This window comes from Strix aluco, chromosome 33 (assembly GCF_031877795.1).
Source record: "Strix aluco isolate bStrAlu1 chromosome 33, bStrAlu1.hap1, whole genome shotgun sequence".
NCBI lineage: Eukaryota > Metazoa > Chordata > Aves > Strigiformes > Strigidae > Strix > Strix aluco.
Window position 1 is genome coordinate 531,501 of NC_133963.1, and position 24,401 is coordinate 555,901.

The following is a 24,401-nucleotide window of genomic DNA, read 5'->3' on the forward strand; positions in this document are numbered from 1 at the left end:
CAGGGGTCTCTTCCTTCCTTCTCTTCCTCAGTTTTGGGGGGGTCTGAGCCCTGCCTTAGGGGACCCCCCCAACTGGGTTGGCTCCGTGGCACGTTGGGTGGCCATAGGGCAGTGGATGGTGGCCACAGAGGGCTGGGTGGCATCTGTGGGGCCCTGATTGGGATCCGTGGTGCGTTGGGTGGCCACGGGGCGCTGGGTGGTGGCCACAGACTGCTGGGTGGCATCTGGGGGGCCCTGGGTGGGATCCTGTGGGGGTGCAATTCTCACCCCTCTCGCCCCTCCTGGTCGGGTGCTTGGTGCTGGGTGTGATTCCCCCCACCTCCCCCAGCTGTGCCCGTCTGTGGAGACAAGGACTGAGAACGTCACCGAGCCTGGCTCCTGCCCTCCCGCCTGCTGGGGATCGGCTCTAACGGCCCCTCATCTCCTCAGGGCCGGGCACACCTGGGCCGGGGTGGGGCCAGATGGGAACAAGAACAGAGCTGCACCTTCATCAAGTTCTTGTGCAGCTGCTGGGCGGCACCAGAAGGGACCTGGCAAAAGTCAGTGATCTTGGACCCTCTAAATTGCGCCCCCCAGGGAGACCCTTGGAGCTCCCCTGGATCCCAGCGGCCTGTGACCAGCATCTGCCCTGAGCTGGAGCCTCGCAGGGACCAAACCCTGGAGGTGTCGTCTGCTGCCAGAGCTGAGGGCAGGCCGGGGCGAGGTGCCCCCGCTCGGGGCTCGGGGATGGCCCGCGGGGGAATGCCGAGGCCTCGGGAGGGTTGGCTCTGCCCTCGAGAGGAGGGAGATGTTCTCTGAGCTCGCTGCTCTGTCACCCGTCCTCCCTCTGTCTGCCGGGGGTGGGTCCGTGCTTCCTGCTGCTGGACCCAGGTGCTGTTGTCTCTGTGTGTGTTTGTGCGTGTGGGGCACGCCCCTGGACACACGTATAGATCAAGGAGCCGTCGGGTCAGTGGGTGTGAATCTGGTCATTTCAGAATCTGTGAATCAGTTGCTTTTCTTTCTTTCAACATTTCTGAATTATTTTGTAATGATAAATTGCTGTTAGTTGTTAATAAATCCAGATTTCCTGCTAGACCATCACCGTGTCAATACTTTCATCCGCGACAGGGTCCCCGGAGCCGTTGGTACCTCAGTCGGGGGGTCTGGGTGACGTCCACGCCCAGGGGATGAGGTTTGGGGAGCTCGCTGAGGTAACGCATGTCCCGAGCCTGGAAAATCCTCGCGGTGCCGTTGGCGCAGCCGCAGAAGATCAGCTCGTCGCCGAGGCAGAGGCAGTTCGCCAGAGGCACCTGCGGCCGCAGCGGGGTGAGCTCCGTGTCGGTGGGACTCACCCGTGTTCCTCCAGGCGTGTTTGCAGCCGGTGACACCGGATCCCGCGGGCACCGACACCATCATCTGCCAGGAGGAGGAGGGGGAGGAAGAGTTGGTCTGTGCGGGGACAAGCTGCGGCCTCGGCCTGGCCGGGCCGTGACACGGTGACGCCTGTGTCACCCTCCCTGGGGGTGTCACCCCCCCGTCACCCTCTCGGAGCCCCTGGTTTTTTGGGGGGTGGGGCCCCGCGGGGAGGGGACGCTTTCTTTAAACCTGCACACCCCCCCCCGCCCCTGGGGCAGGGAGTGGGGCACCCTCGGGGACCCTCATGTGCAGGGACCCTCCCCCAGGGACCCTCCACAGCCAAGTGCCTCCCAGTTGGGCACTGGGACCAGTCCGAAGCCCCCGCTCTTCCCCCAGTGCCGTAACTGGGACTATCAGCAAGAGGCTGACAACAGCTACATCTACGTCAACAAGATCACGCATGAAGTGGAGTCAGTTCGTTAGCGGTCCCGGACGCCTGGGTCCTGGTCCCAGCATTTCCCACCCTGGGGCGGGGGGTTAGTGGGGAGCAATTAACAAGGGAAAAGCAATTAAAAAGAACGAGTAGGGTAAGTAATGAGAAGATAATGAGCAAAGTAGGAATTAGAGTAACTAATAAGAGAGTAATTTGGGGGGTAGGAGGTGAGTGGTTGTTGAGGGGAGACAATAAGGGAAGATGGGTGGGGGGCAATTAATAAGGGAGAATGGTTCTTGATTAATTAGTAATTAAGAAGGGGTAATTGGGGTAGTTAATAAGAGTGATTGAGGGGCAGTGGGTGGGTAATTAGTAAGGGGAGGCAATAAGGGTGAACAATGGGAAAGCAATTAATGTGGGGGTCGTTAATAGAGGTAATTATTAGGGGTGATTAATGAGGAGGATGCTAGGATTATTAATAGCCGGGGGTAATTAAGGGGGCTAATTAGCACCCTGCGGTGTCTCCTCGCAGCGAGCTGACACAGATCATCGCCGACGTCTCCCAGGACCCGACGCTGCCCCGCACCGAGGACCACCCCTGCCAGAAGTGAGGGGGGATGCGGGGCCCCCCCCTGCCTCGGGGGGCCCCAGGAATGTGGGCACCCCCCCGTGGGGTGTCAGGGACCCCCCGGGGACGTGGGGACCGCCGTGGGGCATCACCCCCCCCCCTGCTGCTCTGGTGTCCCCCCTCAGATCTCCTGTCCCCTCCCCAGCTCTGGTGTCCCCTTTTTTCCTCTGTTTTTCCCCATTTTCCCCGCCCTGCGGCTCCGGTGCCCCGGGGGGCCCCAGCCCCCCCCCCCCCCCCCCCCCAGTAGCTCCAACATCCCCCCTAGGACTTTTATGTGTGTCCCCTCCCCCGTCACCGCTGTCCCCTCTCCCGCAGGTGTGGGCACAAAGAGGCGGTTTTCTTCCAGTCGCACAGCGCCAGAGCTGAGGTGAGGTGACCCCCCGAACCCTGCGCCCCCCCAAAAACTGTCACTGCCCCCCCCCCCCTCCATGCCCCGTGGGGTGACCACCCCCCCCTCCTGCCCCCCCCAGGACGCCATGAGGCTCTACTACGTCTGCACTGCCCCGCACTGCGGCCACCGCTGGACCGAGTGACAGCGCCTGGAGACCCCAAAATCACCCCAAAATGTGTGTGTGTGTGTGTGTCCCCGCAGCAGCCCCTGTGCCCCCCAACCCGGGTCTGCACCTGCCGGGGTGCTGTTTTGGTGATAATAATGGTTATTTTTGGCAGTGGGATGTGTCAGCAGCTTTGTGGGGTGGAGGGGGCGGTGCTGGGGGGGCTGCTGGCGGGGACTTTGGGGTGCACATGGCCGGGGGGGGGCGGGATTTGTCTCCCTGCGTGGATGTCACAGGCCCAAATTGTCCCTAGTGGCCCCAAAATGCTCCGCTGGGCCCCAAATTGCACCCCTGGTACCCCAAAATGTTCCACTGGGCCCCAAATTACAGCCACACGGCTCCAGTTTTTCCACAGTGGGCCCCAAATTGCGTCCCTGGTACCCCAAAATGTCCCCACGGGCCTTGAATTGCAGCTATGGAGCCCCAAATTGTCCCTGATAAGCCCCAAATTGCACCCCTTGTACCCCAAAATGCTCCACTGGGCCCCAAAATGCAGCTGTGGGGCCACAAATTGTCCCCAGTGGACCCCAAGTCATAACCCCTGGTGCCATAAATTGCCCCCTCAGGCCCCAAATTGCCCTCGGGGTACCCCAAATTGCCCCCCCCACGTCTCAAATCACTCCCTGAAGCCTTGACTTGCCCAAAATCTCCTTCCCCCGTCCCCCAGATTTCCCAGTTGGGCCCCAAATTGCTCCCCTGGTCCCCTGAACCACCCTCCAGCCGTCCCACATCTCCTCACCGAACCCCAAATCACCTCCTGGTGCGATGGGGGCTGCTGGGGTCTTGTCAACCCCAAAACCCCTCGCTTTGGTTCAAAGATATTTATTATTTTAACAACATTTAAACTTGGCAGCTGCAACCGCTTCCACCCCACGGAAACCGGGCGGGGTTTTTGGGGGGCTCGGGGCGGGATGAGGCGGAAAGTGGAGAAAAACACAATCTGAGAGGCCTGGAAATAGTTAAAAAAACCCCCAAAAGATTAACCAGGTGCCCTGATACCTTGATTTAAAGCATTTCGGGGCTGCTGCCCTCCAGGCTCCTGCGAACCATCTCCAGGAGGGAGTCGGAGTAGGCGCGGAGCAGCTGCAGGGTTTCGGGGTGCGGCGGCAGGGCCGGGGCCTCGGTGGCGGCGTCGGCGTGGGGGGTGACGGCGCGGACGCGCAGCTCGGCTTTCATCCAGCCAACGAGGCCGGCGAGCGCCGCCCGCGCCCCTGCAACATCCTCCGCGGTGGCCTCGGCGCAGAGAGTCACCTGCGGGGTACGGGGGTCCCGTGGTCACCCCCTGTTTTATGCTGGGGGGGTTAAAACACACCCCTGGTGTCTCAGTTCTGAAACGAGCTGCCAACGGGGGGTTTTTGGGGGGGTTCGACCCCGCAGATGTGGGTGAATACGCCCGCGGGTCACCCGCCGAGGGAGGGAGATGGGAATGACCCCCCAAAATGTGAATTGAGGGGTGTCGTCCCCCAAAAAGAGGCACCGACCTGGTTGTAGAGCCCCAGCGTCTCCTGGAAGTGTCCCCGCAGCACCCCCAGGGCTGCCGTGAAGGCCTCGACCCGGCGGCGGGAGCCTGCGGGCATCGCGCTGCCGTCATCCCCCGTCCCCGTCCCCCCCCGAAAAATCCGCCTCGTCCCCGTCCGGGAGGGGGTTTGGGGGTGAGGGAAGCCCCTCTTCATCCTCAAACAGTCACCCGTGGGGCTGTCGGAGCCCGTTTCCTCGCCCGTGGGGCTGTCGGAGCCCGTTTCCTCGCCCGTTTCTTGAGGTTTTTCACCGGGGGGGTTCTAAAAATTGAGGGAAGCAACACTGAGCCCAGCCCGAGGGATAAAAATGCCTATTTTGGGGTTTCTCTCCCAAAGATTTCCCTCTTAGGTAGAAAACCAACTCGCCTCCGGTTGCTGGAGCTCCTCGGGTGTTTGTGGCTCGTCCCTGAGCGGCTCCTGGGTGCGGGCTGGGCTCTGTGGCCGGGCCGGTGCCCGCGGGGGGACGGTGGCCACCAGCCTGCGGGACGAAGCCGGGGTGAGGAGCAGGAAACCCCCGTGGGACGGACGGACAGACGGAGACACACGCCGCCTGCCACCCACCTGCTCTTCTGGCAGCGCCAGAGGAACCGGGCTGAAATGCTCAAGCGCGGGTTCAAGAACAAGTTTTTTTCGTCCTCTCCAGGTTCGGGCGGTTTCAAATCCTTTAAGGAACCCTCGAACTTCTCTGCGGCCGCGGGGCGGGAAGCGTCGGCTCGGCTGTCCCTGACCCCCCGGCGCCGCCCACCCGCGGTTTCCCCCGTTACCTGCAGCGTCCGTCAGCGTCTCAAAGTGCTGCTTGAGGAATTTTTCCTGCTCGGGGGTCTGGGGCAGGGAGCTGCTCTGCAGCGGGTTCTCCTCCGGCTCCTCCACCTCCCCGGCGGATCCCGGCGAGTCCTTGTCTGCCGGGACAGAGCTGGAAGCCACCCCCCCACCGCGACGAGCGTTAACACCGGGCGGTTTTTATTCTGAGCCCCCCCCAAGCGCTCAAGCCTCCCCCCGCCAAAGTTTCCCTCTCAGTTATGAGGGTTTTGACCCAGCGCGGCCCCCGCGCCACCACCGTTACCTTCGGGCTGGACGCGAGGCTGCGGCGTTTCCTCCGGGGCCGTGGGGCGCAGTGGCAGCTCCATCGGTCGCTCTAAGCTGGGATAAGATTTAAGGGATCAGAGTTAAGTCACGCCTAAAAATGTTCCCTCCTCCAACCCCGTCCTGCCCCCGGGCTGGCGCCTTCCAAGCCAAAAACCTCTGAGATTTGGCTTGAAGGGAAAAGCCACGTTGGGGGTGAGGGAACAGTGGAGCTCGGCGTGAGCCAGGCTTTGTCGCGGTGACGTTTAGCAAAGCCCAGACTAGCAGGCAAAGGGTGGTTTAACGCCGATAAAGGCGGCGTTTGCTTCCCCATCGAGCACCGACCTGCTCAGCGCCGGCCCGCGCGGCTCCGCCGGGCTGGTCCCGGTCGTATCCAGCGATTCCCATTCCCCGTCGCTCTCCTCACCCAGGAAAAGCTCGGAGAGCTGGAAATCCTCGCCGAGGCCGCTGGGAGAGGCCTCCGCCTGCAGAGACGGGGAGCTGACCTCTGGATTTTTCCCGGAAAAACGGGCGCTGGCGGGCGGGGATGGTTTAAAACCAGAGTCCGGCCCCACGACTGACCTCCGCGAGGAGATGGTCCAGGCTGCCAGGGCCCAGCTCCACATCGCCTTTGAGGGGGGTGAAATAAGGGGGGTCCGACTCCGGCAGAGTCTTGATGGGGCCCATCTCGGCGCGCTCTGCCCATCGCCCCTGCGGCCGGTAGCCTCGGGGGGGGCCGGCGGCCGCCATGTCCCCATCCTCCGCCTCTCCCAGCTGGAAAAAAGGGGAAGGAGGAGAGGGGGTGTGGTGGAGACGGGCTGAAGGGATCTTCATTAGGCGCCGTTCAATGAAACGCAATTAAATGTAAATCTTGAGGGGCGACTTACCAGCCTCTTTGCCCACAAGGGCAGCCTGCCGTTGGTCAGGACACAGGCTGGTGCTGGAGGGGGAGAGCGGGGTCAGGAGCGGCGCCCACGGGCAGAAAACGGGGCGCAGCCGCGGTGGGGGACGATGTACGCGGCTCCGAGTCCTCCTTAAAGGGGGTTTGTGGGGACAAAACCTCATCCTGCTCCTCCTGGGGCGCCTCCTCGGGCGCTGCCGTCCCACCGGGGATGGGGACGTTGGTCTCCGGCCTGGAGGAGGGGAGAACGCTGGGGCCTCCCCCCCCCTGCCCCCCAAAAGCAAAAACCGGGGTGCGATGTGGGGGTGAGGGGCTTTACCTGAGCTGCGCCGGGAGATCGGGCTCCTCCTCCCGCTTGGGCTGCAGTGGGTCGAGCTCCAGCAAATGCTCCTTCATGCTGCTGGTGATTTCGGGGCCCAGGTGCCAAATAAAGATGCAGCTGGGGGCAGAAAGGGAGGCTGGGGGGGTCAGATCGCCCCCAAATTTTAGATATGGGGGGCTTTACATTAATTCCCTCAATGAATTTAATCCACCCAAGCCCTCTGACACATTTGGGGGTAGAAAGGCAGGTTGGGGGGATCAGATCGCCCCCAAATTTTGGATCCAGGGGCTTTATGTTAATTCCCTCCATTAATTTAATCCCCCCGAGCCCTCCAGCACCGCACCCAGCGCCCAAAAACGCCAATTCTTCTCCCATCGCGTGTCGCGCAGCGTGTAGGGTGAGGCCTGTAGGGTGAGACGTATGGAACGAGGCATAAATCAGATTATTTCAGGTCTGGCAGCCCCTACCTGTCCCCCGAGACGGTGATGAGGTGTTTGCAGTCGTAGGTGAACTATTTCTGTGCCGAAGAGAAGGAAACACGGTGGGGGGGGGGGGGTCGCTCGTCAGGGCACAACCCCCCCGCGCTCGTTTAGATCGGAGCGACGTCGCGGGCACGCGGGGGGTGTTTTTGGGGGGTTTCCCGGCCCCTCTCCTCCGTGTCTCGTTTCTCCACGGGCGCCTCCCGAGGGGACACGGACCTGAGCGGCCGAACATCGTGGCCACGCGCTCGCCGGAGCGGAAGTCGATGAGGGCGATGGTCTTGTCGGAGCAGCTGGTCGCCAGGAAGGTGCCCGAGGGGTCCAGCTGCACCTGGGGGAGGGAAGGGTGGAGGGACACGGCAGGGTTTGGGTCGATGGGACCTTCAGCGCCCACCCAGCCGCCCGTGGTGGGCCCGGGAGCGCCGACACCCGGTTCAAATCACCCTCGTACCTTCAGCAAGGAGCCGTCGTCGCCCTGCGAGCCCTTGTAGCAGCAGTTTTGCTTCCCGCTGGCGGTGCTGTACACCCTGCGGGGGGGCGGGGGGGGTCAGACGGCAGCGAACCCCGCGGGGGGCTGGGACAGAAAAGCGCCTTCACCTGACGTTCCTGTCCTGGCAGGCGATGGCCACGTATCTCTGCGTGATGTCCATGTCCATGTCGTACAGGGTGGTTTTCTCGGCGACGTGATGCATCCTGATGAAACTGAAGCCGTCCGGGAGCTGCAGGGAGACGGGAAGAGCCGCCCTGTTGCCTTCTCGCCCGTCTAATTTTCGGGGAGAAAAATGCAGATCCCGGTGGAGTCGGCCCCTAACCCACCTTCTGAGCGTTGCGGAAATAAATACTTTTATCAGCGCCGCAGCTTATCAGCTGAAGGTCCCCGTTGCCTGAGCGAAGAGAGCACAGGGAGAGGCGATCATCCCAAATTCACCAGTGAGTGAATCCAAAAAATGATTCTTTATGAATGAATCCATGAAAATAAAGAGTTTTTTTAAGAACTAGGCGCAATCCAAGGGTGGGATCTCCCTGCTACAGCCCCCTCCGACGGAGGCCTGGGTGCTCTTCGTCTGGAGGTGCCTTTTTTTTTACCGAGGAGCCTCCTCGAACACAGATTTTGAAGTTTAGGGACATAAATCCAGAGAGAAAAACCCCATTTTTAAGGCAGGGCGAGGCAAAGGGCAGCCCGACGGGGGAATTCGGGTGCAATTCAGCCGCTTACCAGCAAATTTGACCGACGTTATCGCGGAGGAGTGATCGTCCAGGGTCTGCTCCAGCCTGTAGTTGTTGTCTACGTTCAGGACGTGGATCAGCCTGTCCCTGCTCGCCGAAGCCAGCAGCGCCGCTCCTGCAGCCGCCGGAAAAGAGAGGGTTAAAACAGCGCCACGCTGAAGGTTTTGATTGAGAAAACGGTGTGTTTGCTGCCGTCACCTACAAAAATTTTGATGCAAACTGGTTTTTAAGTTGGGTGTTAACAGGGACGGTTACCCCCAGCACGGGCTGAGCCGGGTTTTAATCTGCGCAGCCCCGGGGCTTGTCTCCAGCTCCCGGTGGCTCCTCAGGGGAGGGGCCCTTCCCCGCAAAGCTCATTTTTTAGGATGTCTGAGCTTATTTGGTGAAGGAGAAGGGAAAAGCCCATCACCGGGATGGAGGTTCGGGACGAATAGTCCAGGCAGAGAACTTTGGAATCGTGCGCCTCCTCTTCAGCCACCTCCTGCATGAACTGCAGCTCGTGTATCCTGCGAGGGAAGCGCGGCGGCGGCTCCCAGAGCCCGGGGAAGCCGCAGGGGAACGGCGCCGGGAGGCTCCTGGCAAACGGGCACCAGCTAAAACACGGGGGGAGCCCACCTGGGGCCCCTCTCTCCTCCTTCGGCTCCGGGCCGAGCGCGGTGCCACTTGCCTGAGGGTTCCCGCTCGGTCCCCCGAAGCCAGATGCTCCCCGTCGGGGCTGACCTGCATCACCCGCACCCCGGATTTGACGTCGAGGTGCCCCACGGTCTCGCTTCGGCTGCCGGCGGAGTCCTGGAGGTGCTGCGTGTTGTTGTCCACGTAGATGATGTTCAGGAGGGTCTTGGCGTGGGAGGGGAGGGGCCCGTCAGAGCTCAGGGGGCTCTTTGGGGAGGAGGGGACCCGCCCACGTCACCCAACTGCTCCCAACTTCCCCACTTGCTTTTTTCCACGCTTCCCGCTGAAGAAACACCAGGATTTGAGGAGCACGACGGGCGTCCTTTGATTGTTCAGACAGAAAGAGCCAACGCAGGAGAACAAAAAGCCGTTTCCAGGCTCACTAAAACCACCAAAACCCACCAAAACCCACCGCTCCTCTCCCGCTTGGGCAGCAGCTCTGTATCCAAAGCAGCAAGAAGCCAGCAGGAACCTCCCCAAAACCTCCATCGACTTCATTTTCTAGAGGCAAATCCTACAAGACGAGAGCACGAGGAGCTGGTTGAGCTCCTCCAGCTGCTGTCATGGTTTTGGGGGACTGGGGGGTGGGATGCAGCCCCCCCCTCCCCGCTGTACCGTGCTGTAGGTGTTGCCCTGGAGGGCACACGCGGAGCCGCTCCCCAGGGTCCAGGTGTGGATGGTGTTGTCAGAGGAGCAAGTCAGGAAGGAGCCGGGAGGCAGACGGGATCTCCGCTCCTCGCAGTCGGGGTACACCTGCGCCCAGGTGACGTTTTGGGGGGGGGTGTGGAGGGGAATTGGGGCTGTGGCTGTCCCGAACCGCCCCCGTGGGACCCGCTTACCTCGACGCTCCAGACAAAGGAGCTGTGGAAAAGGTCCGACCACACTTTCCAGACGTCCCACAGGTCCGCCACGTCCCAGACGTAGACGCTGTGGTCCCTGTAGACGCAGGACAGCCAGCGGTTGCTGACGTCGTAGGCCACGGCGATGGTGTCGGGGTACACGAGCTCCGGCCGCCTTCGGGGAGGGAGAAACTGAGTCAGGTCGCAGCTTTGGGGGGGGGAGGGTGTCCCCTCCAGAGCCTGCTGAGCGCTCTGCCCGTTTCAGAGTTGATTTGCAAATGAAACGGTGTCCGTGTCCTGAAACGAAGGGGAAAACGAAGTTTTGGGGCTCCCCACACCCCCTGTAAGCCTGACAGCCCCCCCCCGCCCCGTCCTCACCGTGTGTAAAATCGGGCACCGATTCAAACCCGACCCCCACCGAGACGAGCAGTGAGGGCTGCGGGATCTGAAACCCCGCGATTCGGCGACGGACACCGTGCTGGGGGGTTTGGGGGGGAGCACGCGGGGTCCCCTGAGCCGTTGGTACCTCGGTCAGGGGGTCTGGGTGACGTCCACGCCCAGGGGATGAGGTTTGGGGAGCTCGCTGAGGTAACGCATGTCCCGAGCCTGGAAAATCCTCACGGTGCCGTTGGCGCAGCCGCAGAAGATCAGCTCGTCGCCGAGGCAGAGGCAGTTCGCCAGAGGCACCTGCGGCCGCAGCGGGGTGAGCCTCAGCTTCTACAAGTCGGTACCGGGGAGCCCGGGTGGGGCGAGGAGGGGTGGGGGTGGGGGGCGGGGCCTCTGCTCTGAGCCACGCCCACGGGGGAGGGGCCTGGGCAGGGGCTGGGCCAAGGCTTGAGTTTGAGCCTGAGTCTGAGTGGGCCTGGGCCAGAGTGTGAGCCTGAGTGGGGTCTGGGTCTGGGCTTGAGCCTGAACCTGAGTGGGGCCTGGGCAGGGTCTGGGCTTAGGCCTGTGTTTGAGTTTGAGTTTGAGCTTGAGCCTGAACCTGAACTTGAGTGGGGTCTGGGCCTGAGCGTGAGCCTGGACCTGAGTGGGGCCTGGCCCTGGATATAAACCTGAGTGGGCTCTGGACCTAGGCTTGAGCCTGAGCCTTGAACCTGAGTGGGGCCTGTGCAGGGTCTGGTCCTCGGCCTGAGCTTGAGCCTGAGCCTGAGCCTGAGCCTGAGCCTGAGTGCGCTGGGACCTGAGCCTGAACCTGAACCTCAGTGGGGCCTAGGTGGGGTCTGGGCCTTGCCCTAAGCTTGAGCCTGAGCCGAAACTTGAACCTGAGTGGGGCCTGTGGAAGGGCCAAGTGAGCTCTTTGAGGAGGGGCGGGAAGCCCCCAGGGTGTGTGTGGTGGTGGTGGGGAAAAGACCCTGCCGTGGGGCAGCCTAAACCGGGGCCCTTTGGGTCTCCTGGAGACTGGGGGTGTGGGGATCCCCCCCCCAAACACCCCGTCCCCCCCCAGGTTCCCGCTGCACGACGCGCCGCGGTTGCGCCGGTGGCTGGCACAGATGCGCCGGGAGAACTGGCTGCCCACCCGCCACCAGCACCTCTGCAGCGACCACTTCGAGCCCTCCTGCTTCCAGCACCGCTGGGGCGTGCGCTACCTGCGGTCTGACGCCGTCCCCACCGTCTTCCCCTGCAGCCCCACGGTGAGACCCCGCTCCCTGGAAGCATCTGGAACAGTCCAGAACCCCCTCTGAAGGTTCTCGAACCATCTAGGAGCTCCCCCGGCAGGGGCTGGGAGAGGGAAGGGTCCCTTAGAAGCATCTCGGGCATCCACTGGGAGCGTCTTGGGGGTCCTCAGAAGGTTCTGGGTGACTCTAGAAGGTTCTGGAGGAATCCAGAAGGTTCTGGAAGGCCCCTCAGAAGGAGCGTGAAGCTCTTTGAGGGGTGGTGGGTTGTCCTGGAGGGATCTGGAAGCTCCGCGAAGGGTCCTCGAGGTCCCCCCCAGGGATTTCGAAGCTGCCCGGAAGGGTCTGGAGCGGCGGTGTGTCACCTCAGGGTGGCTTTTGTCCCCAAAATGGGTGTTTTGGGGGAGAAACCTGCGTTGCTGCTCATCCCCCGCTCTGCCCTATTGCTGCCAGAATGTCCAGAAATTAGAATTTAGTTTTTTGGTTGGTTTTTTTTTTTTTGACAGAAACAGGAGGAACTCAGCACCCAGCCTAAGCAGCCCCTCAGCGGCGTGGAGCCGGTGCCGCCGGCCCAACCCCTCGTCCCCAAATCCACCAGCCCGGAACCGGGCGTGACAAAACCTGGGGACAACCCCGAGGGGGTCCCTGGCCACACCGTCATCACCCAGGCACCCCCCCAGCCTCCCGCCGCGCCGGCGCCACCGTATTTCGAAGCCGTGGCCGCGCCGGAAACGGTCGTTTCGTCGGCTTTAACTGTGCCCATCGTTTCCACCGTCCCCATCGTGTCCCGAGCGACCCCGGCGCCGTTGTTGCCGCCGGACGAGCTGAGCACCGAGGAGCTGGTGGCCGTGGCCGTGGTGCTGCAGCGGAAGGTGAAGGTGCTGCAGCAGTGGCGGCGGCGGCACCGCGCTCGGCTGGTGGCCATGGAGGGGCTGGTGGAGCAGCTGCGCCGCGACAGCCTCGTCTCTGAGGAGCGGCTCAAGCTGGTGGGTGACGCCGGGTGATGCTGCTGGGTGACGCCGCTGGGTGACGGCATTGGTGCGGCCCCAGGGACATTTTGGATGACACCAGGGGCAGGGATGTCCCTGTGTCACCTCTGTCCCCCGTGTCCTTCCAGGCGTGTTTGCAGCCGGTGACGCCGGATCCCGCTGGCGCCATCACCATCATCTGCCAGGAGGAGGAGGAGGAAGAGGAGGAGGAGGGGGAGGAAGAGGAAGAGGCGGCGTTGGTCTACGCGGGGACGAGCTGCGGCCTCGGCCTGGCCGGGCCGTTGTAAAAGGCACAAGCTTTAGAAAATTCTTTTCTCTTAGGATGTTATTAATAGCAGGAATAATTAATAAATAGATACTGTTTTATAGAGCACAGGTGCTCTAGGAACAATCCTGAAGATAAGTAACCATGATGGCCGAAGACTGCAGCAGTGAGCAGTGGTGTCCGAAGGGGAATTGGAACGGCACGGTCAGAACTAGCTGAAACTGTGGAATACAATGGACTTTTGAAATGGGTGATGAATTGAGAGCTGGAAGTGCCTGGAAACTCCCCAAAGACTCTTTGTATTGTGTGTTGTATCGTCTCTAGAGAGGGCGCTTTTTGTGAGCTGTGGCCACTCCCTGAGGTGCTGGCCCAGCTCTGAGTTGTTAATAAAGCCAGCCCAGAGGTACCCACAGCCTGGGAAATCCTTTAACACACCCCCCAGCCAAATTCGGGGCACCCCCAGAGACTCCCCCTGTGTAGGGACCCCCCTAGGGCACCCCCCATGTGCAGGGACCCCCCCACGGACCCTCATATCTGGAACACAGAATCACAGAATCGTTTAGGTTGGAAAAGCTCTTGAAGCTCCTCCAGTCCAACCATGAACCTCACCCTGACCATTCCCAACTCCACCAGATCCCTCAGCGCTGGCTCAACCCGACTCTTCTACCCCTCCAGGGATGGGGACTCCCCCCCTGCCCTGGGCAGCCCATTCCAACGCCCAACAACCCCTTCTGCAAAGAAATCCTTCCTAAGAGCCAGTCTGACCCTGCCCTGGCGCAGCTTGAGGCCATTCCCTCTTGGCCTGGCGCTGGTTCCTTGGCTCAAGAGACTCCTCCTCCCTCTCTGCACCCTCCTTTCAGGGAGTTGTAGAGGGCCATGAGGTCTCCCCTCAGCCTCCTCTTCTCCAGACTAAACCCCCCCAGTTCCCTCAGCTGCTCCCCATCAGACCTGTGCTCCAGACCCTGCACCAGCTCCGTTGCCCTTCTCTGGACACGCTCAAGTCATTCAACGGCCTTTTTGTAGTGAGGGGCCCAAAACTGAACCCGGTCATCGAGGGGTGGCCTCACCAGTGCCGAGTACAGGGGTGAGATCCCTTCCCCATCCCTGCTGGCCACGCTAGTGCTGATACAAGCCAGGATGCCATTGGCCCTCTTGGCCACCTGGGCACAGTGCTGGCTCCTGTTCAGCCGGCTGTCAATCAACACCCCCAGGTCCCTCTCTGACTGGCAGCTCTCCAGCCACTCCTCCCCCAGCCTGTAGCCCTGCTGGGGGTTGTTGTGGCCCAAGGGCAGCACCCGGCATTTGGCCTTAGTGAAACTCCTCCCGTTGGGCTCAGCCCATCGCTCCAGCCTGGCCAGGTCTCTCTGCAGAGCCTCCCTACCCTCGAGAGATCAACACTCCCACCCAACTGGGTGTCATCTGCAAGCTGACTGAGGGGGCACTCGATCCCCTTGTCCAGACCATCGATAAAGATGTTAAACAGGAGTGGCCCCAAAACCCAGCCCTGGGGGACACCACTCATGACCGGCCGCCAACCGGATTTAACTCCGTTCCCCACAACTCTCTGGGCCCGGCCATTGGCCAGTTTTTTACCCAGCGAAGCGTGTGCCCATCCAAGCCTCGAGCAGCCAGTTTCGCCAGGAGAATGCTGTGGGAAACGGTGTCAAAGGCCTCACTGAAGTTGAGGTAGACAACACCCACAGCCTTTCCCTCACCCAATGAGCAGGTCGCCCTGTTGTATAAGGAGATCAGGTTTGTCAGGCAGGACCTGCCTTTCATAAACGCACTGACTGGGCCTGATCCCCTGGTTGTCCATTATGTGACTTTCAATGGCACCCGAGATGACCTGCTCCATGACCTTCCTTGGCACCGAGGTCACACTGACAGCTCTATAGTTTCCTGGATCCTCCTTCCTGCCTCTCTTGTAGATGGGTGTCACATTTGCCACCCTCCAGTCCAATGGGACCTCCCCAGTTAGCCATGACTTCAGGTAAATCATGGACAGCGGCTTGGTGAGCACATCTGCCAACTCCCTCAGCACCCTCGGGTGTAACCCATCTGGTCCCACAGACTTGTGTGCATCCAAGTGGTGCAGCAGGTCTCTGACCACCTCCTCTTCAACTGTGCTGACGTCAATCTGCTTCCCCTCCCCATCTCCCAGCTCACGAGGCTGGGTGTCCAGGGAACAGCCAGTTCCACTGCTAAAGACTGAGGCAAAGTAGGCTGTTGAGCTCCTCAGCCTTTTCCTCATCCTTAGTTACCATGTTTCCCTCTGCATCCAGTAGGGGAGGGAGATTTTCCCTAATCCTCCTTTTGCTGTTAACGAATTTATAGAAACATTTTTTATTATCCTTAACAGCTGCAGCCAAGTTGAGCTCTAGCTGTGCTTTGGCTCTCCTAACGCTCTCCCTGCATAACTTCACTACATCTTTATAGTCTTCATGAGACACCTGGCCCCTCTTCCAAAGGCGATAGATTCTCCTTTTGTTCCTGAGATCCAGCCAAAGGTCCCTGTTTAGCCAGGCTGGTCTCCTTCCCTGCCTACTTATTTTTCGGCACACGGGAACAGTCCGCTCCTGTGCCTTTACGACTTCGCTCTCGAAGTATGTCCAGCCTTCCTGGACCCCCATATCCTTCAGGGCAGCCTCCCAAGGGATATTGTTAATCAGTCTTTTGAGCAGGTCAAAGTTAGCCCTGCGGAAGTCTGAGGTGGTGTTTTGCTGATCAGGGATATCAATTAAACTCAGACACCAGAGTGAAAAGAGCAGGCGTATTTTACTAGAAAGAACAATGTAACAGAATAATACAGAAAACATACAGTAAGAAAAGACAAGTAGCGCGCTTAAACAAATAGGAAAATACAGGGTAATGCATCAAACCATTACTACAGGAGAGAGAACAGTGATTAAGGAAGATCCGTCCCCACTCGCACCCGTTCCCATCACCCAGACCCGCAGGCGCTGGGCAGCCCCGGGTGCAGAGAGGATTTGGGGAGCCTGTCCCGGCGAGTGGGAAATCCTACGCGGGGCGTCCACCCGTAGCTGAGGCACCCAAAGCGGCTGTGAGCGGGTCCGGCCTTAGGGACCCAAAAACCAGCAAGGCACAATAGCTGGCACCTCTGTTTTGAGAGGAAACATCTGGTTTCAGTCTCACATTAGGTTCCCCCAGAGCCTGGCCAGGGCTCAAGTGAGAAACTAAGGGAATTTCTCTGCTTATCTGATCGGATTATGCACAAGGTCTCACATCAGGTCTTGGAGACAGACACCTGCCTCCGTGACTCTGTTGTTCTATTCACATACAAGGAAGGGAAAGATACATCCCAGACAGCTCCATCCCCCATGCAGGTTTCATTAGGGGTTACACACCGAGTTAGCAGTTTCGGCTCAGGGCCTGTTGCTCAGGCTTCAACACTTCCACCTTTCCCATCAGAATAGGTGGTATGTTATAACTTAGTGTAATACCAGTTAGCACAATGGTTATCAGTTATAAAATGTACAGGATTCATCTACAGGTCAGCTCTGCCTTGGGCCTGTTGTCCAAGCCTGAGCACTTCAGGTGGCAGTTTTACTAACCGCTCTCTTTGTTTCTCCAAGGATCGAAAACCCAATCATCTCATGATCACTGCACCCCAGACGGCCTCCAGCCTTTACTTGGAGGGGGAGAGGAAGGAGGCGGCTCTGTGGCGGAGCTTGGGGTGTCCCCCCGCCTGTCAGAGTGCCTGGGCCGCCGACTCGCGGAGGAGCCGGCTGAAGCGGGGAGGAAGCAGCAACAGTGGGCAGAGATGGCACAGCTGGTCGTGGTTTGCAGACCGGTGTGGTCTCTACGGGGAGGAGGAATTCCCTTTCGAGAAGAGGCAGATCCCCCTCTGCATTGACGACACCCTCACGGTGGTGATGGAATTTCCTGATAACACCACACACAACTGGCAGACCCCGTGCGCCAAGTGGGCTCCTGGTCCTGGGCTCCAGGCAGTCGCCCGGACAGCGGGCAACAAGTGCCATGAAAATTTCCTCATCAGCAAAAACTTGAGACAAGAGAAGGTGTCTGACAGGTTCTTTTCCTGTGCCCAAGAAGAACACATTATCTGCCCAGTAAAGCTGGTTATCTGTTGAACAGACGAGCCGGAGTCCTGCGAGCCTCCTCAAAATCAGGTTGGTGACGTTCCGGCAGTCGTAGGACACAACACTCCCGATGTATCTCTTTATTCCAAACCGCTCTTGGCAGAAGACAAACGAAAAGCTGAAACGACAGAATCCTGCATTGCTTCCGGCATTCTTCACCGCCAGCAAAACCTGTTCCAGTAACAGTGGAAGACAAATAAGATGATATCAAGACTGCAGGCGTAAATTATGAACAAAACCGCTACAGAATCCGTTGCTTCACGCTGGCCCTTCTCACCCGCGGTCAGGGAAGGTGTCCTGGTTGGGGCCAGGACAGAGTCAACTTGCCCTGGGCTGAGGGGGAGCACAGCCGGAGGGCAGGTCCCAAGGATCACTGGAGTATTTCCCACAGGCGACGCCGTGCCCCGGGGGTACAGCTGGGCCGGGCTCTCTCTGCCGCCGCTGGTTTGGGGTTCCGGTGCGGTCGGGTGCTGCTGGGGGGGGGCGGTCGCCGCGCTCGGTAAGCCACTGCTGCATTTTACCCCTTTCTTTTTTTTGGACTCCCTGTTGTTACTGTTGTTCTCTTGTTATTCAACCTACAAAGGTTCTTCTTTGTGTCCCTCCCCTATTTCACGGGGAGGGGGTGGGTGAACGGCTGCCACGTGGCGTCTGGCTGCCGGCTGAGCTCAGGCCTCGACAGAAGGAGAATGCGTGCACGCGGGGCGACGGGCGGGATAAAGCCAAACAGCATTTCAAGTCTCCCTCAGCAGTTAACACTTGGCACATATATAGATATATATATTATTTTTTTTTTAAAGATCGTGCCCGGCAAAATCCCTGTTTTCTGGTCAAATCTGTCCTCGTTTCTCAGCACTCAACGTTTTCAACAATTAAAATTAAAGCAGCAGTTCCCTTCCCAGCACTGCAGCCCTGGAGTCCCTCATTTTTCAAGAAGTTTGCTCTGTAACGCCTGAAACACACAGCTCTCGGAGATTCTCTCCATTACCATTTCTCAAAGCTTGCCTCTGCGTTTGGTTTGGGGGGGCTTTATTTATCTCGAATTGCTATGCTAAAGTGCCAAGAGGCCCAATAAGAAGGGGTGCACGCTGTTAACACGGCCACTTCTCTTCCGGAGAAATGATGGATCCCGGTAGCGGTCATTCTAATTCACTACACAGCCTTAACTTTCTTAATTGCTCTTTTAATAATTGCCTGAACCGTGGCATTGCTGCCGAAACGAATAAATAAACAAGTAAAGGTGTAAAAACCATCAAAACAGCTGGAGAGGCGAGGAGCGAACGGTCCGCCCTCTGTCCAGCCTCAGCAAGAGGAGGAGGAGGAGGAGGAGGAGGAAGAAGAGGCAGAGGAGGGGGCGGAGGGGAAAGAACGGGGAGGAGGAGGAGGGGCTCCCAGAAAAGGGCCCCAGGATCTCGGGGACACCCCCCCTACCCCACTCACCACCTCCTGGCAGATAAGGCAGGACATACACACTCCTTGTACACACAGGTACAACAGAAAACCTCGGGGATGGACTCAAGTGTGCGATGGAATTAAAGAAATTATTGGATAACCTCTACAACTAAAGCTAGGGGAACTCTGACAGAGAAAGTCCTTTTGATTTCCATGTGACTGCTTTCTGTGAGCCCACGCCTCATCTTCCCCTGTGCGCGTGTTTACCTGAGACTCCATTGGGGTCCCCCAGCATTGGGGGGGGTGTCTCATCTTGGGGGACAGCACGGGGGGGGGCACATCGTCAGGTAACGTGGCACTGGGGACAGAGCACAGCGTCAGGGGAGGGGGGGAACGGGGGGGGGGGCGCCCTAACTTCGGGGGGGTCCCCAACTTGGAGGGGGGGTGGGTTGGGGACAAGGGACGGTACCTCCTGGGGTCACTGCGGCTGGGTCTGGGGAGGGGGAGAGAGAAGAGGGGTGAGGAGGGGGGACATGGGGGGGGCCTGGGGGGGGCGATGCCCCAGGGGAAGGATGAGGGGGGGCACGGGGTGACATGGGGGGGGGTGTCACCCACATGTCGACGTCATGGTAGTCGTCATCGTCATCAGAGGGGTCGTTCCTGAGAGTGGCCGGGCATGAGGACGTGCCCTCGCCCCCGGGCTGTCCCCCCCCCCTCCATGTGTCCCCCCGCCTGATCTGATGTCCCCTCCAGTTCCAGTGTGTCCCCCCCGTCTCCCCCTTGTGTCCCCTCCCCGTCCCCTCTCACCATGCGCTGCCCTCGGACCCCCTCGTCTCCTGCCGGGCTTTGTCGAGGACACCTGGGGGAAGGGTCAGGGTTTGGAGGGGGGGGCTGTGGGGGTTCGGGGGGGGTCTGGGGGACCAGGGGTGTTGTCCTGGTGCTCAACACCCAGGACGAGGAGTTCTGGGGAGGTTCTGGAGGGGTCTGGGGGGGTTCAGGGGGGTTTGTGAGGGTCCTGAGGGGGGGCAGAGGGGGTCCTGGGAGGGTTCTGGGGGGTTTGGGGGGGGTCCTGGGTGTGTCTGGGGGGGTTATGGGGGACCAGGGAGCTCTCCTGGTGCTCAAGACCCAGCACAGTGATTCCTGGGGAGCTCTGGGGGGTCTGGGGGGGTTCAGGAGGGATCCTGGGGAGGTCTGGGTGTCCGGGGGGCTCCTGAGGGGTTTTGGGGTGTCTTGGGGGGTCCGGGGGTCGGGGGGACAGGGAGACCTCAGCCCCCAGTACAGAGGGGTCCTGGGGGGCCATGAGTGACCAGTGGCGCTGGGCCCACCCAGTAGGGGGGTCCTGGGGGAGCGGTGGTGCAGGGAAGTTGCTCCACGTGTACTTGAGATCTTGGACCTGCTGCTGTGCAGGGCCCTGTGAAATGAGACATTTAGTTTTGCCGTCAGACATCGCTCAGCTGTGACTGGCGCTGATTTGTTCCGTGTTTTGCTGTAATGTATATAATTTCATTTCTGCTTTTCCCTGACTACCCTCTGGAGTCGTTACCCAGTTGCCCACTTGCGAGAGGCTTGAGAACCTTGAACTCCTCGCCTAGGAAAGGTCCGACAGAGCTGGGACACTCTGAAGAACTCCCCGAGCCCAGCCCTGAGAGCAGGAACCTGAAGGAAACAAGGGCCCGAGAAGACGCCGGTGTGGAGAGAAGTGCCTGAGAGCTGGAACAAAGAGGGGCTGAAGGACGGATGCAGTGACTCTGTGAGCAGAGAGGGACACGAGAGCCCTCCAGTGCCCTGGGGGACAGTGTGAGAAAGGCTGTGGGGACCCCTCCGGAGGGAGCAGCCCCTCACTCTGGGGGGCCTGCGCAGCTCAGAGGAGGGCACTGAGCTCTCCGAGCCCGTCCGTACCCGCCGGCCGTTCTCAAGAACTCTGCAGAGTTTTGTTGGGAAGCGGCGCTTGTGCCGGAGCGATCCCCAGCGCTGCCCAGCGCTGCCCAAGAGAGTCCCTGGGAGCAGCTCTACTGCGTCCTGCCTGGGGAGGGAAGCCCTTGGTTTCACCCGTGTCCCCACCCTGTGCCCCCCGCATGTCCCCGCATCCCTGTGACCCCTCCCTGGTGTCCCCATGGCCCTGTCACCCCTCTCCATGTCCCCATCACCCCCCTACGGCCCCCCAACTCCTCCCCGTGTCCCCCCAACACCTCACCATGTCCCCATCACCCTCCCATGTCCCCCCAACCCCTCCCTGTGTCCCCATCACACCCCCATGTCCCCATCACCCCACCCATGTCCCCCCAAACCCTCTTTTTTTTGATATATATGTATTTTAATTTTTTTAACACTCCCTCTCTCCGCAGTATTTAATGGAGGGCAGATACAACAAAGTTTTCCTGGCCAAAGGCAACATCCCAGCGGAAAGTTACACTTTTTTCATGGATATCCTCCTCGACACCACCCGGTGAGCCCCTTCTGCACCCCCTCAACCCCCCTAAACGTCGCTGCACCCCCATTTTTAACCCTTATCCCCCCCCCAACCCCCCCAGTGACGAAATCGCCAGCTGCATCGAGAAAGCCGACGAAAAACTCCTCTTCAGCGAAGCCACCCGCATGCTCTTCTTCACCACCGCTGAAAAAATGACCGATTACGCCAAAAAGGTGCTTGGGGAGGGCTGATTTTATGCGGGTGGGGGTCCCCAAAACTACAGGACACCCCAAAATCCTGGTTTTTTAAAATTTTTGCAGCGTGGATGGGTGTTGGGCCCCGACAACTACTACAGTTTTAGTAGCCGCCAACAAAAGCCCGAAGACGCCACCATCCCCTCGACCGAACTGGCTGAGCAGGTCATCGAATATGCACGGCAGATGGAAATGATCGTTTAGGCCCCCCCCCGCCCCGTACCCCCCCATACCCCCTTTTTTCCCCTCCTTTCAGACCCCCCCCTCCCCTTCGAGCCATCCACCATCCTCCGGGGCGTCCCCACTCATTTATGTTCTCGCCACCTGCAGTTTGTTGTTGGGGGGGTGTGTTAAATATTTAAAAGGTGGTTTGGGGGGGTTGTGGGGAGCCCCCCTGCCCCCTCTTGCACCCCCTTTCTGGGTAGAATTGGGGGAGGGGGTGTGGATTTGTGTGCCCCCCCGCCCCTTCCCCTCCAGCTTCAATAAAGCGATGGCGGCTTCTAACAGCGAGTGGTGCCCGGGGAGGGAGGGGGGGGGGGCGAGCAAAAAAAATAAAAAGGGGGTCTGAGGGGGTGTAGGGCTGGGTTTTGGAGGGGGGGGGTGGTCAGGGATCCCTTCCTTCCTCCTCCTCTTCTTCCTTGGCGGGGGGGGGTCAGCAGCACCTCGCTGGGGGCGACCAGGGTCCCGGCCAGGATCAGGGTGGTCAAGGGGGGCACGGACAGGTGGGTGGTGGAGGGGGACAGCCTGGGGGGGGCGGCAACGGAGGGTTTATGGGGGGCCCCTGAGCCCCCCAAACCTCCACCAGCCCCCAGAAACTCCCTCAACACCCCCTCAGCCCCCCCAAACCTCCCCCCCTCAGCTGCAACGTGGTTTTACCCCCCATTTCAATGGGGAAGAGGGATCCCTTCCCCCACACACACTATCTTTGGGGTCCCCTCCAATTTTGGGCCCACCCCCCCTATCTTTTGAGGTCCCCCCACCCCAAACTCACCAAGCGCTGATGTTCCTGGGCAGCGGGGAGGGGTCCTGGTGGTGGCAAGGGCAGCGGTGGGGGCAGGAGCCCCCCTGCCTCAAAGGGGGGCCAATGGGGGGGCCCTGCCGGGGTTTTGGGGGGCTCTGAGCCCTCCCTTTGGGGGACCCCCCCGAAGTGGGTGGGATCCGTGGGTGTTGGGTGGCCACAGGGCGCTGGGTGGTGGCCACAGAACTCTGGGTGGGATCTGTGGGGCATTGGGTGGCATCGGGGCACGGGGTGGTGGCCACAGAGCGCTGGGTGGTGGCCACAGAGCGCTGGGTGGCATCTGTGGGGCTCTGGGTGGGATCTGTGGGATGTTGGGTGTCCACAGGGCGCTAGGTGGTGGCCATGGGCGCTGGGCATCACCTGTGGGATGATGGATGTCCACCGCACAGTGCTGGCCACCAGGTGTGGGATACTGAGTGGTGGTCACGGGAGGCTGGGGGGTGGCCACAGCTTTCTGGATGTTGGCCACGGGTCACTGCATGCTGGCCACAGGGTGCTGGACATCAGCTGTGGGGTGCTGGGTGTTGGCCACGAGGTGCTGGTTGGTGGCCATGGGGCGCTGGACATCATAACCCCCCCAACGCACCTCACCCCCCCAAAATGCCCACCCTGCCCCCCCCAATCCCCTCTCAGACCCCCCTCACCCCCCCAAAATGCCCCCCTGCCCCCCAATCCCCTCTCAGACCCCTCCTCACCCCCCAAATCCCCCGCCCCCCCAATCCTCTCTCAGACCCCCCTCACCCCCCCAAAATGCCCCCCTGCCCCCCAATCCCCTCTCAGACCCCTCCTCACCCCCCAAATCCCCCGCCCCCCCAATCCTCTCTCAGACCTGGCCCGCGGCCGCACAGGCACCTTGAGCCCGGGGGGGTTTACACGAGGGTTTGCACGAGGGTTTGCACGAGGGGCTCCTCCTCCTCCCCCCCCCTCCCCGTGGGCAGCTGGGGTCACACGCACCCAGGGAGGGGGTGGGGGGGGGTAATGGGAGCTTGTGTGCATCCCCGCACACGTGTGTGTTTGCGTGTCCGTGCACACGTGTGTGCTCCTCACTTGTGGGCTGCCCCCCCCCCCGCCCCCCACGCTGGGACTCCCCAACTGGCCTTTGGAAGAAGGGACTGGCCACTCACAGTGATTCCAAAGAGGCAGTGAGGCTACGCAGGGTAGAAATCAGGAGGTCTAAAGCCCAGCTGGAAATTACCCTGGCTTCAGCAATCAAGGACAACAAGAAATGTTTCTATAAGTACGTCAACAGCAAAAGAAAGACCAGGGAGAGCCTCCATCCCCTGCCAGATGCAGGAGGAAACATGGTCACAAGTGATGAGGAGAAGGCTGAGGTGCTTAATGCCTTCTTTGCCTCAGTCTTTTAATAGCAAGAGCAGTTGTACTGAGGGAATCCAGCCTCCTCTGCCAGACAGAGACTGGGAGAACGACCCCCCCGCAATGCAGGAGGAGACGGTCAGTGACCTGCTGCATCACACAGACACACACAAGTCTGTGGGACCGGATGGGATACACCCGAGGGTGCTGAAGGAGCTGGCTGGGTGCTCCCAAGCCGCTTTCCATCATTTCCCAGCAGTCCTGGCTGAGCGGGGAGGTCCCGACAGATTGGAAACTGGCCAATGTGATGCCCAGAGATAAGAAGGGTCGGAAGGATGATCCGGGAAATTACAGGCCTGTCAGCTTGACGTCGGTGCCCGGGAAGCTGATGGAGCAGCTCAGCCTGAGCACCATCACACAACACGTGCGGGACAACCAGATGCTCAGGCCCAGTCAGCTGGTTTAGGAAAGGCAGGTCCTGCCTGACAAACCTGATCTCCTTCTACAACAGGGCGACCTGCTCATTGGATGAGGGAAAGGCTGTGGGTGTTGTCTACCTCAACTTCAGTGAGGCCTTTGACACCGTTTCCCACAGCATTCTCCTGGCGAAACTGGCTGCTCGAGGCTTGGATGGGCACACGCTTCGCTGGGTAAAAAACTGGCCAATGGCCGGGCCCAGAGAGTTGTGGGGAACGGAGTTAAATCCGGTTGGCGGCCGGTCATGAGTGGTGTCCCCCAGGGCTGGGTTTTGGGGCCACTCCTGTTTAACATCTTTATCGATGGTCTGGACGAGGGGATCGAGTGCCCCCTCAGTCAGTTTGCAGATGACACCCAGTTGGGTGGGAGTGTTGATCTCTCGAGGGTAGGGAGGCTCTGCAGAGAGACCTGGCCAGGCTGGAGCGATGGGCTGAGCCCAACGGGAGGAGTTTCACTAAGGCCAAATGCCGGGTGCTGCCCTTGGGCCACAACAACCCCCAGCAGGGCTACAGGCTGGGGGAGGAGTGGCTGGAGAGCTGCCAGTCAGAGAGGGACCTGGGGGTGTTGATTGACAGCCGG

General features: G+C 60.4%; 3 protein-coding genes across 3 annotated transcripts; 2 read left to right on the forward strand and 1 right to left on the reverse strand.

The window, feature by feature from the left end:
- Nucleotides 1-6,591: 6,591 nt before the first annotated feature.
- On the reverse strand, nt 6,592-10,680 carry LOC141916967 (WD repeat-containing protein 62-like; the record flags this gene model as incomplete). The annotated part of the gene is given in 12 exon segments (XM_074809968.1): nt 6,592-6,869; nt 7,220-7,288; nt 7,453-7,562; nt 7,683-7,758; nt 7,829-7,950; nt 8,048-8,115; nt 8,448-8,582; nt 8,882-8,964; nt 9,126-9,295; nt 9,746-9,883; nt 9,970-10,134; nt 10,471-10,680. Coding segments are annotated over 12 exon segments (1,470 nt in total), but the record flags the coding sequence as incomplete, so codon positions are not given.
- A 2-nt stretch (nt 10,681-10,682) lies between these two features.
- Nucleotides 10,683-13,245, forward strand: LOC141917097 (THAP domain-containing protein 8-like). The gene is made up of 4 exons (XM_074810190.1): nt 10,683-10,692; nt 11,417-11,603; nt 12,092-12,571; nt 12,703-13,245. The coding sequence occupies exons 2-4, from the start codon at nt 11,463-11,465 to the stop codon at nt 12,859-12,861; spliced, it is 780 nt and encodes a 259-aa protein (XP_074666291.1). The 5' UTR covers nt 10,683-10,692; nt 11,417-11,462; the 3' UTR covers nt 12,862-13,245.
- A 7,413-nt stretch (nt 13,246-20,658) lies between these two features.
- Nucleotides 20,659-21,402, forward strand: LOC141917024 (26S proteasome non-ATPase regulatory subunit 8-like). Its single transcript, XM_074810066.1, has 3 exons — nt 20,659-20,795; nt 20,881-20,992; nt 21,080-21,402. Exons 1-3 carry the CDS (start codon nt 20,701-20,703, stop codon nt 21,215-21,217), a joined length of 345 nt encoding a protein of 114 aa, XP_074666167.1. The 5' UTR covers nt 20,659-20,700; the 3' UTR covers nt 21,218-21,402.
- The last annotated feature ends 2,999 nt before the right edge of the window (nt 21,403-24,401 follow it).

Coding starts and splice junctions, on each gene's coding strand:
- LOC141917097 (XM_074810190.1), top strand. CDS start 11,463: ATGCGCCGGGAGAACTGGCTGCCCACCCGCCACCAGCACCTCTGCAGC. Junction 11,604..12,091: donor TCTTCCCCTGCAGCCCCACG/GTGAGACCCCGC, acceptor TTTTTTTGACAG/AAACAGGAGGAACTCAGCAC. Junction 12,572..12,702: donor CTGAGGAGCGGCTCAAGCTG/GTGGGTGACGCC, acceptor GTGTCCTTCCAG/GCGTGTTTGCAGCCGGTGAC.
- LOC141917024 (XM_074810066.1), top strand. CDS start 20,701: ATGGAGGGCAGATACAACAAAGTTTTCCTGGCCAAAGGCAACATCCCA. Junction 20,796..20,880: donor ATCCTCCTCGACACCACCCG/GTGAGCCCCTTC, acceptor CAACCCCCCCAG/TGACGAAATCGCCAGCTGCA. Junction 20,993..21,079: donor TGACCGATTACGCCAAAAAG/GTGCTTGGGGAG, acceptor AAATTTTTGCAG/CGTGGATGGGTGTTGGGCCC.